Source organism: Lathyrus oleraceus, chromosome 6 (genome assembly GCF_024323335.1).
Source record: "Lathyrus oleraceus cultivar Zhongwan6 chromosome 6, CAAS_Psat_ZW6_1.0, whole genome shotgun sequence".
Taxonomy (NCBI): domain Eukaryota; kingdom Viridiplantae; phylum Streptophyta; class Magnoliopsida; order Fabales; family Fabaceae; genus Lathyrus; species Lathyrus oleraceus.
The window spans coordinates 123,984,822-123,997,958 of NC_066584.1; the positions used below are offsets into that span (position 1 = coordinate 123,984,822).

At 35.4% G+C, this 13,137-nt stretch overlaps 1 protein-coding gene across 1 annotated transcript; it reads right to left on the bottom strand.

The window, feature by feature from the left end:
* Nucleotides 1-1,921: 1,921 nt before the first annotated feature.
* On the bottom strand, nt 1,922-3,999 carry LOC127097163 (protein PSK SIMULATOR 1). Its single transcript, XM_051035676.1, has 2 exons — nt 3,834-3,999; nt 1,922-3,746 (listed from the first exon to the last, which is right to left on the bottom strand). Exon 2 carries the CDS (start codon nt 3,723-3,725, stop codon nt 2,127-2,129), a length of 1,599 nt encoding a protein of 532 aa, XP_050891633.1. The 5' UTR covers nt 3,726-3,746; nt 3,834-3,999; the 3' UTR covers nt 1,922-2,126.
* Between the last annotated feature and the right edge of the window lie 9,138 nt (nt 4,000-13,137).

Below are 13,137 nucleotides of genomic sequence, written 5' to 3' on the forward strand. Positions count from 1 at the left end.
CTGAGTATTTTCCATGAGCAACATATCATCATAGTCGCTTTCTCCAGCATGTGCATATTTCGTCATCATCTTTTGCTCTTGATTCCTTCTTTCTTCAACAATTTCTAGCACAAAGACAAAATCTTTGATAGTTGTAATACGACACCTCCCTCATGTCAACTTTCTTCCATGCATACTTGTTGCCTATGACTTTCTTTGACTCTTCAATAAAGACTACAATGTAATCAAAATTTGTAGTTAGAGATCTCAACACTTTCTCAATCTTCTGCAAAATTGTTGATTGATTCACCATCCGCCTTCATCTGGTTTGTTAGCGATACCACACGTGTAAAGAACTCTGAAACTGACTCGTCTTCTTTCATTTGAGTCATCTCAAACTGCTTTTTCAGCGTATATAACTTCACTCTCTTCAAATTTTCATCTCCTCCATACAAGTTCTTTAACATGTCTCACACTCCTTTTACTGTTTCTTCTTCAATGATCTTCTCAAACACGTTAGGATTCATACATTGATGGATTAAGAACATATTTTTTTCATCTTTCTTTCTTCGTTCCTTGTGTGCAGCTAGCTGAACATCATTCACATTCTCTTCCATTGTAGGTACTCCATCATTCACGATTTCAGCCACATCTTGAAATATAAAGATGATCTTCATGATGCAACCGACCTCTCGTAGTTCTCCCATTTGAAAACGAGTACATATTCTCTCTAAGTCGCAACCGGCCTCGTTGATACCAATTTATTGGAGCAAATGGAACAATTAGGGTTTCAAGAAGAATGAAGAAGAAGGAGATAAAAGATAGGAGAGAATTAGAAAACCTTTTTGAAAACTTGTAAAACTTAAAATTTTAAAACTATACAATGCCATGCCTATTTATAGGCGATCAAGGCTCAAACACAAAACATACAACCCAAACCCAAAATATAAGTTATATTTTGGCTTCGACACAACAACTATATGTTGTATTTGACTCTGTTGAATACAATTGACTTCTACTTCGACTAGGTCAGACACAACTCGATCGAATACAACTTATTCTACAAAATAATGAATTACAACTTCTAACATTTATCTCAGTTGAGAAAGGACTATTACCTTGGTTGGGGTCTGAGGTAACGAAGAGTGTTATGGAAAGCGCGCAATTTTCACCTCGGGCCATTAGTCTAGACGAAAAAATGGAAAGTGCACAACTTTTCCCTCGGTTGGGGTGTGAACCGAGACAACAATTGAAAAAAAATAAATTAAAAACTGCCGTTGTTGGAATTCAAAGAGTGTTTCCGAAGGACTTTTCTCATCGGTTATTTGTCAAACTGAGAGAATAGATTATTTAATTTTTAATTTTTAATAAAAAACAAAAAAAAATGCACCAATTAAAAAAATTGCAATTGCTAAGATTTAAAGGGACTTTTTCTATCGGTTGACAGCCCAATCGAAGGAATAGATGGTTTTATATTTTTAATTAAGAAAAAAGAAGATGCCGATTTAAATAGATTATACATCGACTGAATATTCAACCGAGATGAAAACTTTTAAGAACATCTATATTTTGTTGTAGTATTTTCTCATAAAAAATGAAAAGGTTACATAAAAATTGTCATTTTCTTTAAACATGATTTGTCATAAAATCTTTCTCATTTCTTGAAAGATCAATAACCCTTTTGATCCTGCATACATCTTGGGATGGAAGAAGAAATGAGAGAGGAGAGTTTATAAAATTAAAAGTAGAAGAATGAATTATCGATTACAAGCATTGGTTATATATTTATATAGGTTTTAGCAACACTCAAACCAGTTTACTGTGATGCAAGTAAATCACTAGCCAAATTTAAGTAAACGTAAGTAACCTCTAACTTACCAATTAACTTGTAACTAACATAAAGCTAACTCTATGGTTTGAATTAGAACTAACAAAATTGCAATGAAAAGTAAATATTAAAATCCTTGAAAATAATGCAAAATGAACATTACTAACAAATAGCATATTGTAATGATTTTTACACTATTCTTTCCAATTTGTAAGCATATCAATCAAACAATGTACAACACAAAATTGTGTCTCCAATGCATATACCAAATGTACAAAACAAAAATATTGTCCTATGAGATAACACAATTATTACACAACTAACTCCTTCTTAAGCGATCTATATACCCTTTTCTATCAACCCTGCATACATAATGGAGACCAACAAGGAGTTCAACAATGGCAGCTTCAGTTTTTGTTTGGTTTGCAAAATAAAGAGTTTGTACAAGTAAAACATTTGCTTTCAAACAAGTATGTTCCTTCTCAAAATTCCTCTCACAATGCCACTTTACCATATTGTTTGCAAGTGGAGCTAGCCACTCCAATATCTGAGTTATTACCACATTCCATTCTACTGCAAGATTATCACCATTGACAGTAGCATACCATTTAAGCTTACCCCTTAAAGCCGTTCTTATAGTCGTCGGTAGCTTATTGTATAGATCGTCTCTCATTCGAAGATTGATCTTATTCGTGCGAGGCGATGACACTATCTTCTCTATTAATACAATCACATTTGCATAATGTAGAGCTAGACCTGCATCTCCAAGTGTTGATGGAACCGGCTTTAACTTCTCCTTGAGTGATAGTTTGGAGTAAACTCTACTTCTGTGAAAGAGAGACGGTTTATCAAGTATCGGTTTCGTGTTGACATCAATGTTTTTCCTCGTAGATCCACCGTGCGAATCGTTTCGAACCAATATGCACCCTTTGAATGATCCAATGTATTTCAATTGCTTGCCTTCCAAGGGAAGAAGCCTTTCATATGAATCTTGTGAATGAAGCACTTGTTGCTCTTTCTTCTTTTTCTTGCTCTTGCTCTTTCTTCCAATAGGCCCCGAAGAATATTCGTTTAGATTCGTCTCGGAAGGATGAACCGAAGATTGCATGACATTGAGAGAAGGGAACGAATGGTTGCGCCCGAGACGATTATTAGTATTGTTCATTGATATTGAGGAATCATTTTGATGGTTTTCAATTGGTAAATGACTATTTCCAAACACAATAATGATTCTCTCCAGAATTGTGAACAATGATCTTGCTAACAATCTAACAACATAATCATAACTTCTACTCCAAGGAGACAAATCTCTAATATTTTGCACTTGATTCCTCTGCCACATAACCTTCTTCTCAAACTCGAGCAATTTCGTCTTGTTAACAACCTCGCGATATCGATTCAACTTCATTCTCCTTAGAGTTTGTTCACACTCAGCCAACACTTCAATCTCTTGTGACAAAAGTGACATAGAACCAACAAATCTTTCCATTTTCTTCACCTTCCTCTCCATCTTTTTCCATCTATATTCCCAACCTGACCATTGAACATAATTCTCAAAAGGGTTGTGAACAAAACTTTCATAGCTTTGATATATAGGATCCTTACACCTTTTTCCTAACCTTGCCACAGATTGTGTTAGAGATTGAAAGTTATTGAGTATCTCATTCCATGTAAGTTCCATCAAGAAATATTCATCATCAGAAACAAGCATTTTGACACCAACTGAATTCACTAACCATTCTCTTAGATTCATTACTTCATTGTCACTCAAAGAATGCCAAAAGTTAACCACTTTTGACATCAACCCTGCAACTTCAAATGCCATAATTCCAACTCCATCTTTTTCATCTGAACCACTCTTGCGAGAAACAGGCCAAATACCACCGAGCCATGTCGTGTTTACTGCTTCACCCTTCATTGATCCAATAGACACGTTAATCTGAATATTAACAAAATAAAAAACACATATTAGAAACTCAAAGACAAAAGCTATGGCAGAAGAGAGGGAGAGAGATTAGAAACATACCCTTTAAGAGAGGTGAAGAGGTAATGAGGTGAAGGAGAAGAAAATGAGGTATTGTTGGTAGAGAAAAGAGAGAATTGTAAGGTGAAACACACGAGTACAAAAATCCGGTCAAACCGAGGTAAGAATGTGGGTCTGTCTTTTACAAAAACGTGGGTTTATGTTACTGTTGGCAGTGGTTGATTGCGTTCGGTAATTGGATTCCTCCTGCTTTGTTTGTGTGGGATCCACATCCTCATTGGAAAGAGAGACACGAATGGAAAATTGGTAGATATAAATAACATCAATCAGAAACGAGTTTCAATATGAGTATATGACCATATGGATCCTCTCTATTTTTTAAGGCAAAATAATATTATAAAAGAGACAAAAATTATGCACAATAGTATAAAATAATCTTACATTGGCCACCAATCATCATATATAAAATAAATTTTTATTAGATGACAATCACTACGTTACATTTAATCTCTTTATAAAATATTATGTGGCAAATATATTAAACTGTAAATAATAATTTATAATATTAATTTAAAATTTATAAAATAAAACTTGTTAAGTTTATTTTTTATCTATTTAAGTAAAATTATTTTAATATTGTAAATATAATTTATATATATATAAAATATTTATTTATTAACATGCGATCAAAGTTTGGTTTAAGATTTTTTAAACTATTTACTATTTTACAAAATAATTTTAGCTTCTGACACCTATATTATAATGAGTTTGAAGGAGTGAATTTTGTTCCACATAATTAGAGATATGACATGTGAAATATTCATAAAGATTGAGCAATTTTCACCTTACAACTATCTGTTGTAAGTTTTATAGGTCAAACTATTTTGCATCAAAAATATTAAATGTAAGGGAAGACCCTCAAACATGAGAATGAATAATATTAAATAGTTTAACATTTTTATTAAAACTACAAGGAAAAAAACAAGGTTATGTCTTGCTAATTGGCAAACATCATATTTAAAGGACTCAATTGAATTGACTATTATAGAAATAAAGAGAAAATATTGACTTGATTATATAAAATGGAGGATGTCCAAGATACTTATGTTAAAGGCAAATGTGTGAGTTGTTGTGGATGAAACAAGTTTTAGATGACTATGAGATGCAACGTGAAGACCCCATGAAATTATTTTGTGATAATAAATCAGACATTAGCATTGTACATAATTTTATTCAACATGACAGAATAAAATGCATTGAGATTGATCAAAATTTCATCAAAGAAAAGTTGGATATTAAATAAATATCGACTAATTTATTATTATCTTTATTCAAAATATTTTTGACTCATACTATTTATTAGAATATATTAAAACTGAGTCTCACACTATTTTATTGACAACTCATTTGCTTACTTACCACATCACTAAAAATATGATACGACACATTTTCAAACACACCTTTTCAAAACTTCTTTTATTTATATAAGAAAAATGTATTACAATTCATTTATAAATTATTTTAATTAAAACACTTCTATTTTCATGACTTGTCTCCTTCTATTCCTCTAATTAAAAATCATGTATACTTATTGATTTATTTATGTTTCTTCTCCATTCCATATATAATGTTATATACACAAATTGTACATCCACATCATACACTAAAACTCAAACTATTAAATTTTTATTATATTTTCTACTACAAACTCTAATTTCTATAAAAAAAATTAAATTAATTAATTTTCAAATAATTCGATAAACACTATGAGAGTTGATTCAATTCTTATAAAAATAAAATTAATCAATTTTCAAATAATTCGATAAAAAATTATGAGAACCAATTTAACTCCTATAAAAATAAAAATATTTTTTATCTCTTAATAAAAATGATAATATTATTATTATTCAAATCATTCATAAAAAAGAAATAATCGATTTTGTAACAATAATTATAAAGATACTATTTATTTTATTTTTCTTATACTAATCATGACTTTTATTTTTTAACAAAAAGTAACACATTATAATGTTTAAAATAAAGTAGTGAAATAATACTTCTAAATTGGCAAACAAATCTTGAATATTCTTTTTAAAATATAATTCTTATTTACAAATGCGGTTATATGTTACAAAATTTGAATTTTTTACTAAAATAATCCAGTTTTTCAAAAAAAAAAACCTTGATTTCAAAAAAATTCTCAAACTACCCCATTTTTAGGAGGAGACGCCAATCCAATTGGCGCCTCCTCTTAAAATTATACAGGAGGCGCCAATTGGATTGGCTAGGGCACATGGTGCGGCCAATTCAATTGGCACTCATGTGTACGGGTTAAAAGGAGGGGCCAATTGGATTGGCACCTCAGTGTATTTTATAAAAAAAAAATCAAAAACAATCTACGTGATACATAATTTCGAAATCGGACCAATTCATATTAATATAAATTCCCGTTTACACAAAAAAGACTAATGTTGATGACCGGGATCACCTAACCGACTTCCGATCCCACATCCCCTAGCTACCCGAACACGTCGCCCTAACCCACCTTGATGATTCGCCACTGGTGTTTGACCATCTGAGGGGCCATGAACATCACTACCAACTGCAGGAGATGACATGTTGAGATAGTCAGACAAATCAGCGTAGTCTTGAGTATGCATCGAAGGTGTACCTCTATAGCTGAGTTCATGACCTATGCCAGAGTAGTTGGGTTGTGTTTGACTTGTTGGTGGACGACCGAGACGGTTGAAGGGAGACATTAGTGTGAATGATGCGTCGAGGAAATGTTAGAAAGATTGTTGTGGTGTTTGGTAGAGATAGGGTTGTTGAAGGTTTCAGTTTTGTGATGTTTGGGCTTCTTGGCTATGGTAGGAGGAGGGACGGTTGGTGTTAAATGATCGTTGAGTGTTCTGGCTAAGGCGGCTTTGGTAGGATGATGTGTTGGGTGTGAAGCGATGTTGGGTCTCTAGTTGATGATCTATTTGTTGGTGGTGGTACGGGGTATGCTCTTGGTATTGTGATTGGGTGTATGGAATGTTAGGGTTGTATGTTTGTGTGTTTGTGGAACGAAAAGTTTGACAAATATGGGGTTGTGTGTAGTCGGTCTGACAATGTTGTTAGGGGTTAGATATTGAGGTGTATGGTGTGTAAGTTTGATGGCGTGGGTCGTATAGGTACATATCCTCAACGATGAACTCAAAACCAACTGATCTGTACCAAGCCATATAAGTACGACTTGGTTTTTCTTCATTTGGCATCACTGCGTCAGTTAAGGCATGGTCATGACGGTGCTTCCATTTGCGACACTCAGATCTAGCGAAGCTTTGCCATGGGTTGAAGTTCCATTGGTCGTTAACTTTGCGTAGATTCCATTCTCCTAGGTTTACTAGGGGATCTGGGATGTCTTGAAGCATACCGAACTGCAATTTCACATGATCACTGTTGTGCATCTCCACAGTTGTGAATCTTATGATCGATGTGCATGCAGTCCTTACGGCTGCATCGTCTTCGTTGATTTCATGGTCATGATCCAAATTTAGGTATGGACGCCAAATGAACTGAAATGTGAACGTATGTTAGATTATAAACTTGGTAGAAGAAATTAACAAATTATTACGAAATAATTAGGTTATTATCCATGCATTTGTCGGTCGAAGGTGATCCAAGAGATTGTGATACTGGGTAATACAGTGTCTAGGACATCGGTTATAACTCATACCACGTGCCGACCATCTACACCATAAAGGTAAAAATATTAGTTAGAGATAATAATCGGTAAAGCAAGTAAATATATAACATTTTAAACAACTTACTTTTGTGCATATGGGAATGTGAAAGGGTTGTTGTTGACGGGCACTAGGGACGGTAGTCTTGACCAACCCCATGCTTGGAGCAAAACAACACATCCAGAAAAGGTAGATGTGTCTTTGTGTGAATTTTTACACAATGAGCTATAAAGATAGGCCAGACAAACGGATCTCCAACTGTAACTTCCTATTCTATCTACATGTCTTAGTAAAGGTAAATACATAACATGCATACTAGAACCACTACCTTCGGGAAATAAAAAAGAACCAATTAAAAGTATAATGTAACACCTAGTTTTTATTATTCGAGCCTCTTTGGTAGAATGCTCATCTAAATGTAAACTGTTATAGTATGACTTAAGGCGTGAAAGGAGTATACCTTGACCTCTTGAGTTATCATCTAACAAATCAGTATCCAAGAGGTCCATGCAAATTGAATTCGCATAGTTGGTTTTACGATTTACAACTTTACCTTCAATAGGCAGTCCCAATAGCATGTAGACGTCTTCTAACGTCACGGTACACTCACCGGTTGGAAACCAGAATATGTGTGTCTCGGAACACCATCTTTCACATAATGCAAGAATGAATTTATTATCCACCGACCAAGACATAATTTTGCTTATATGTCCAAAACCGGCGAGTTCGACATATGGTTGAATCATCGGGTCCATGTGGACATATTCGTGGACCCGATTACGGAACCTTGAAACATCCTATAAAAGAAATAACAAAACACTTTACTAAGTTGATATGTTATTAAAAGGTATTCTAGACAAATAACAAAAGAATTAAACGCTTACATAAGTTATTATGTTTGCAACTGTTCCTCTGTGCGATTCGCCCATTGTGAGGATAGACATCTTGTAGGAGATGAAAGAGGTTGTTACAGATGAAAGATTTGATGTTGTAGAGGAAGTAATGAGTGTTGGTGTGGGAGAAATGTTAGAGTCACCTTCCTATTCATATGGTGTGACATGCAAAAGTGTGGAAGCTTGGAAAAATGTGATTGCATGTGCTAGCCAAATGAATTTGTGCTCATGTGCATTTGCTACATGCTAGCGTCATTCAAATTGGCACCTCCCTAGGCTCATGCATGACACATCTAGCTCTGCATTCTTGGTTACAAGGTCTGCATGCATGCAAGACATGGTGTCGCCAAATGAACTGGCGCCCATGTGCAAGGATTGCAAGGAGGCGCCAATTCATTTGGAGCTAGGGCTTGCATGTGTGATACGTGGATTTCCTCTCTCTTGCATGTTGGACACATCACTTCTGTCTAGCTTCCATGTTTCACACATCACTTCGGACTTGCTTGCATGTTAGACACATCACTTCAGACTTGCTTGCATGTTAGACAAATAACTTACCTATTTAAGTGTCTTACTATCAACATCCAACAATCAACACACATTAATCTGCAGCAAGAAATTATTTTTCATTTGCACCAGAAATATTATAATGTCATCTTCACCGAAATATAATGTTAATGTTCATTGCAATGGTGAGACATATGAGTCTGAGTTATACGGGTTTTGTTTTCGAAACACCGATACCATTCGACTTACGATCAAGAGAAATGCAAATTTATTGCATTTGAAAAAATGAATTCAATCCTGCATAGGATCTAGTATTGTGTCAAAGATCACATATCAAAATCCAATTTTTTTAGAATAGTCAATGCAAATTTTCCTGCTAAAGATACGGGATGATAAAGATGTTGAATACATGTTTGTTAGTCACGAAAATTCTGGCTGCAATTGTATTGAGCTGTATATTACTCTTTAACCAAGTATACCATCTCATCAATCTCAAATAACTAATCAGGATGAATCTGATGAATTTGATTCACAATACTCAGATGACTTTGACCCAGAAGCAAAAGCAGAAGTCAACGTCGTTGATGAAGAAGAAGAGACCGAGACACAGGTCGATCATATGTTGAACAACAACATTGAAGATGTTGATCAACCAGCGTTATTACCTCCAAGTCATGTCTACAATCCGCCTCAACATATGACAAACATGGATCTGCATGACGATGAAACGTCCAATAGTTTTTTTTATAACCCGTATCCACGATCAGAAGGCGAGTTAAACGTGGGAGGTATGTTCCGCACTAAAGAAGAATGTGTGCGAGCTATCAAAAAATTTCACATGAATAACTCTGTTGATTTCACAGTGAAACACATTGATTCGAGAAGGTATGTCATCGAATTCCGTAACATCCTTTGTAAGTTTCGGTTGGATGCGTCTCACAAAAAGAAAAGCGACTCTTAGGAGATAGCTTCAATAAGCCCACCTCACAGTTACATTGCAACTAACGTTGAACAAGATCATCGTAAATTAAGCGCCACATTGATATGTCAAGACATTTTTCCGCATGTTAACAAAGACCCATCAGTGAAGGTGAGTATAATTATATCTTATATTAGAACAAGATATAATTATACTCCATCTTACAAGAAAGCGTGGATTGTGAGGACAAAGGTTATTGAACAGGTATTCGACAACTGGGAGGATTCATACAAAGAATTGCCACGGTTTTTATGGGCACTAAAAACATACGTGCCAAGAATTGTTGCAATTATGGAGACATTGTCAGCAATGACTGTTGGTGTAAGCCCTAGAGGCCAATACTTTTGGTACTTGTATCGAATTATTTATTAATAATAAAAGGCTTTTTCTTTATTATGTTTGTCTAATAAAGTCCTTAGAATAGATAGTCCGTTTAATGTATCAAGTGTGACTTAATCATGAGATCACATTAAACATAAGGACACTATTCTTAAAGTATCCATAGTCGAGCTTTGTTGTGAAGTGGGATAACATTAAAGCATTAAGACTATTGTGTATATAGAGTGATGATCACATCTCATGGATCATGGATAAGGAGTTATCAAGTCTTAAACATAGGTATGAATATTAAGAGTAATATTTATACTGGATTGACCCGCTATGAGAATACTATATAGAATATTATGCAAAGTGTTATAAGTTATTCTCATGGTGATAATGGTGTATACCACCCTTCGACCTGAAACCACTATGGACCCTAGATGTAGAGTCGAGTGCCTTATTGCTGATCAAACATTGTCCGTAACTGGATGATCATAAAGACAATTGATGGGTACTCCATGAAGCATGCTAAGGGACATGAGTGACCTAGATGGAATTTTCCCATCCTGCGTAACAGGATAAATGTCTATGGGCCCAATATTGAACTGGACAAGGATGACATGGTCTATGCCTTGTGTTCAATATAGACATAAAGGCAAAAGGGTAATTGTATATATAAGTATTATCACAAAAGGATTTTTCAGATCACATGACATTTTCGTGTCTTGGGTAGCAGTGATGTGTTGCTAGATACCGCTCACTGTTTATTATGTTAAATACGTGATTTAATATAATTGCCAATGCCGCGAAAACCTGCAGGGTCACACACAAAGGACGGATTGATGAGAGATAGAGTAACTAAGGAACACCGTAAGGTACGGTGCACTTAAGTGAATTGTAGAACATCGTAAGGTACGGTGTACTTAAGTAGAATATGAAATATGGTAAGGTACCACGCGCTTAAGTGATTTTGGCATATTATAAGATATGGGCCACATACACTTAAGTGGGCTTTTTAGCTTATAGCCCACACAAGTGGTTCTATAAGCATTTGTGCAGTTGAAATTTCATTTCTATCTCTCTCTCACTCAAAGCCTTCATTCGTAGCAGCTAGCACTGAGATTGAAGGAATCCGTTCATGTGGACTGAGTAGAGGCGTTGTCATCGTTCAACGTTCGTGATCGCTCCGTAGATCTGCATCAAAGGTTACAATCGCCACAAGAGGTAACGATTCTATCACTGATCATGCCCATTCATAAGGATCATTAAAGGATAAATTTTAAATTCCGCTCTTCTCCTTCAATGACGCCAGACGGAACTTGTGTTGCTGGAAATGAATCTTTCACCGTCTCTTTTGGGCGTTTGACCCATGCATCAAAGGTTTTGCATTCTGCATACCTATTATTCAAATTGATGGAACATGGTTATACGACAAATACAAGGGTACTTTGCTTATGGAGGTTGCACAAGGCGGCATCAAAAATGTCTTTCCCATTTCCTTTGCTCTAGTTGAAGGTAAAACTATTGGTGGTTGGGGTTTCTTTCTTCGACATCTCAGAACACATGTGGCTCCACAAGCCAATCTCTGTTTGATTTCTGATAGACATGCTGCCATTGAGAGTGCTTACAATAACCATGACAACGGATGGCATGATCCTCCTTGTACCCATGTCTATTGCATTAGACATATTGCACAAAACTTCATGTGTGCAATAAAAGATAAGAACCTTCGTAAGAAAGTGGTGAATGTTGGGTATGCTCTAACTCAGCCATCATTTCAATATTACCATGATGAAATTAGATTGTCTAATGAAGATGCAGGAAGATGGCTGAATAACATACTCGTAAAGCAGTGGACAAGGGAATTTGACGGAGGCTGTCGATGGGGCCACATGAGAATAAACCTTGTGGAATGCATGAATGGCGTATTCAAAAGCATTAGAAATCTGCCAATAACCACCTTGGTCAGATCAACCTATTATAGGTTGGCTTCTACCTTCACAACCAGAGGTGAAAGATGGAGTGCAGTGTTAATGTCTGGGAAAATATTCAGTGAGTGTTGCATGAAAATGATGAAAGAGGAGAGCATCAAAGCTAGCACACACACGGTAATAATATTTGACCGTCATAGGCAAAATTTCAACGTGCAGGAAACAATGGACCATAATGAGGGGAGACCAAATTTATCCTATGCTGTCAAACTAAACAGAAGTTGGTGCGACTGTGGAAAATTCCAGACCTTCCGTATTCCTTGCTCCCATGTCATTGCAGCATGCGTACATACTCGCCAGGACACTTACAACCATCTATCTGATGTTTACAAGGTCATTACCGTCATGAATGTCTATAACAAAAGCTTCTTCGTGCTACCAATGAAGGAATAATGTCCTCCATATGAAGGTGACATAGTTTAGCACAACGAAGAGATGCGTAGATAGAAAAAAGGACGGCCAAACAACACACGTATCAGAACAGAAATGGATACGACTGATAAAATGATAAGACTATGTAGTATCTTTCGTCAACCAGGACACAATAAGAACAACTATCCCAATCAAGGAGCATCATCTGAGTCATAATCTTTTTGTAACATTGGATTTTTGTAACCTTCAATTTTTATATATCGTTAAGTTTTTGTTACAACAAGGTTCACAACAAACATCACTACAATATAAGCAAACCGAAAACAAAATCTTTCTAACTGATTACAACAATCAAAGTGATTCCATCTCGTCCAAACATCATTTCCCTAGCCTCCTTATCAGTTTTCATTCGCACCCAACCAAATATACTGTCGATTCTCTCAATACTTCTAATTTTTTTCCCTTTTGGTATTTTTCCATCTAACCAATGAATCAGCTCCCTCTTCAGTTGATCGAAAGTAGTGATGTTCCAGAAGAGCATCAACATCTGAGGTTTAT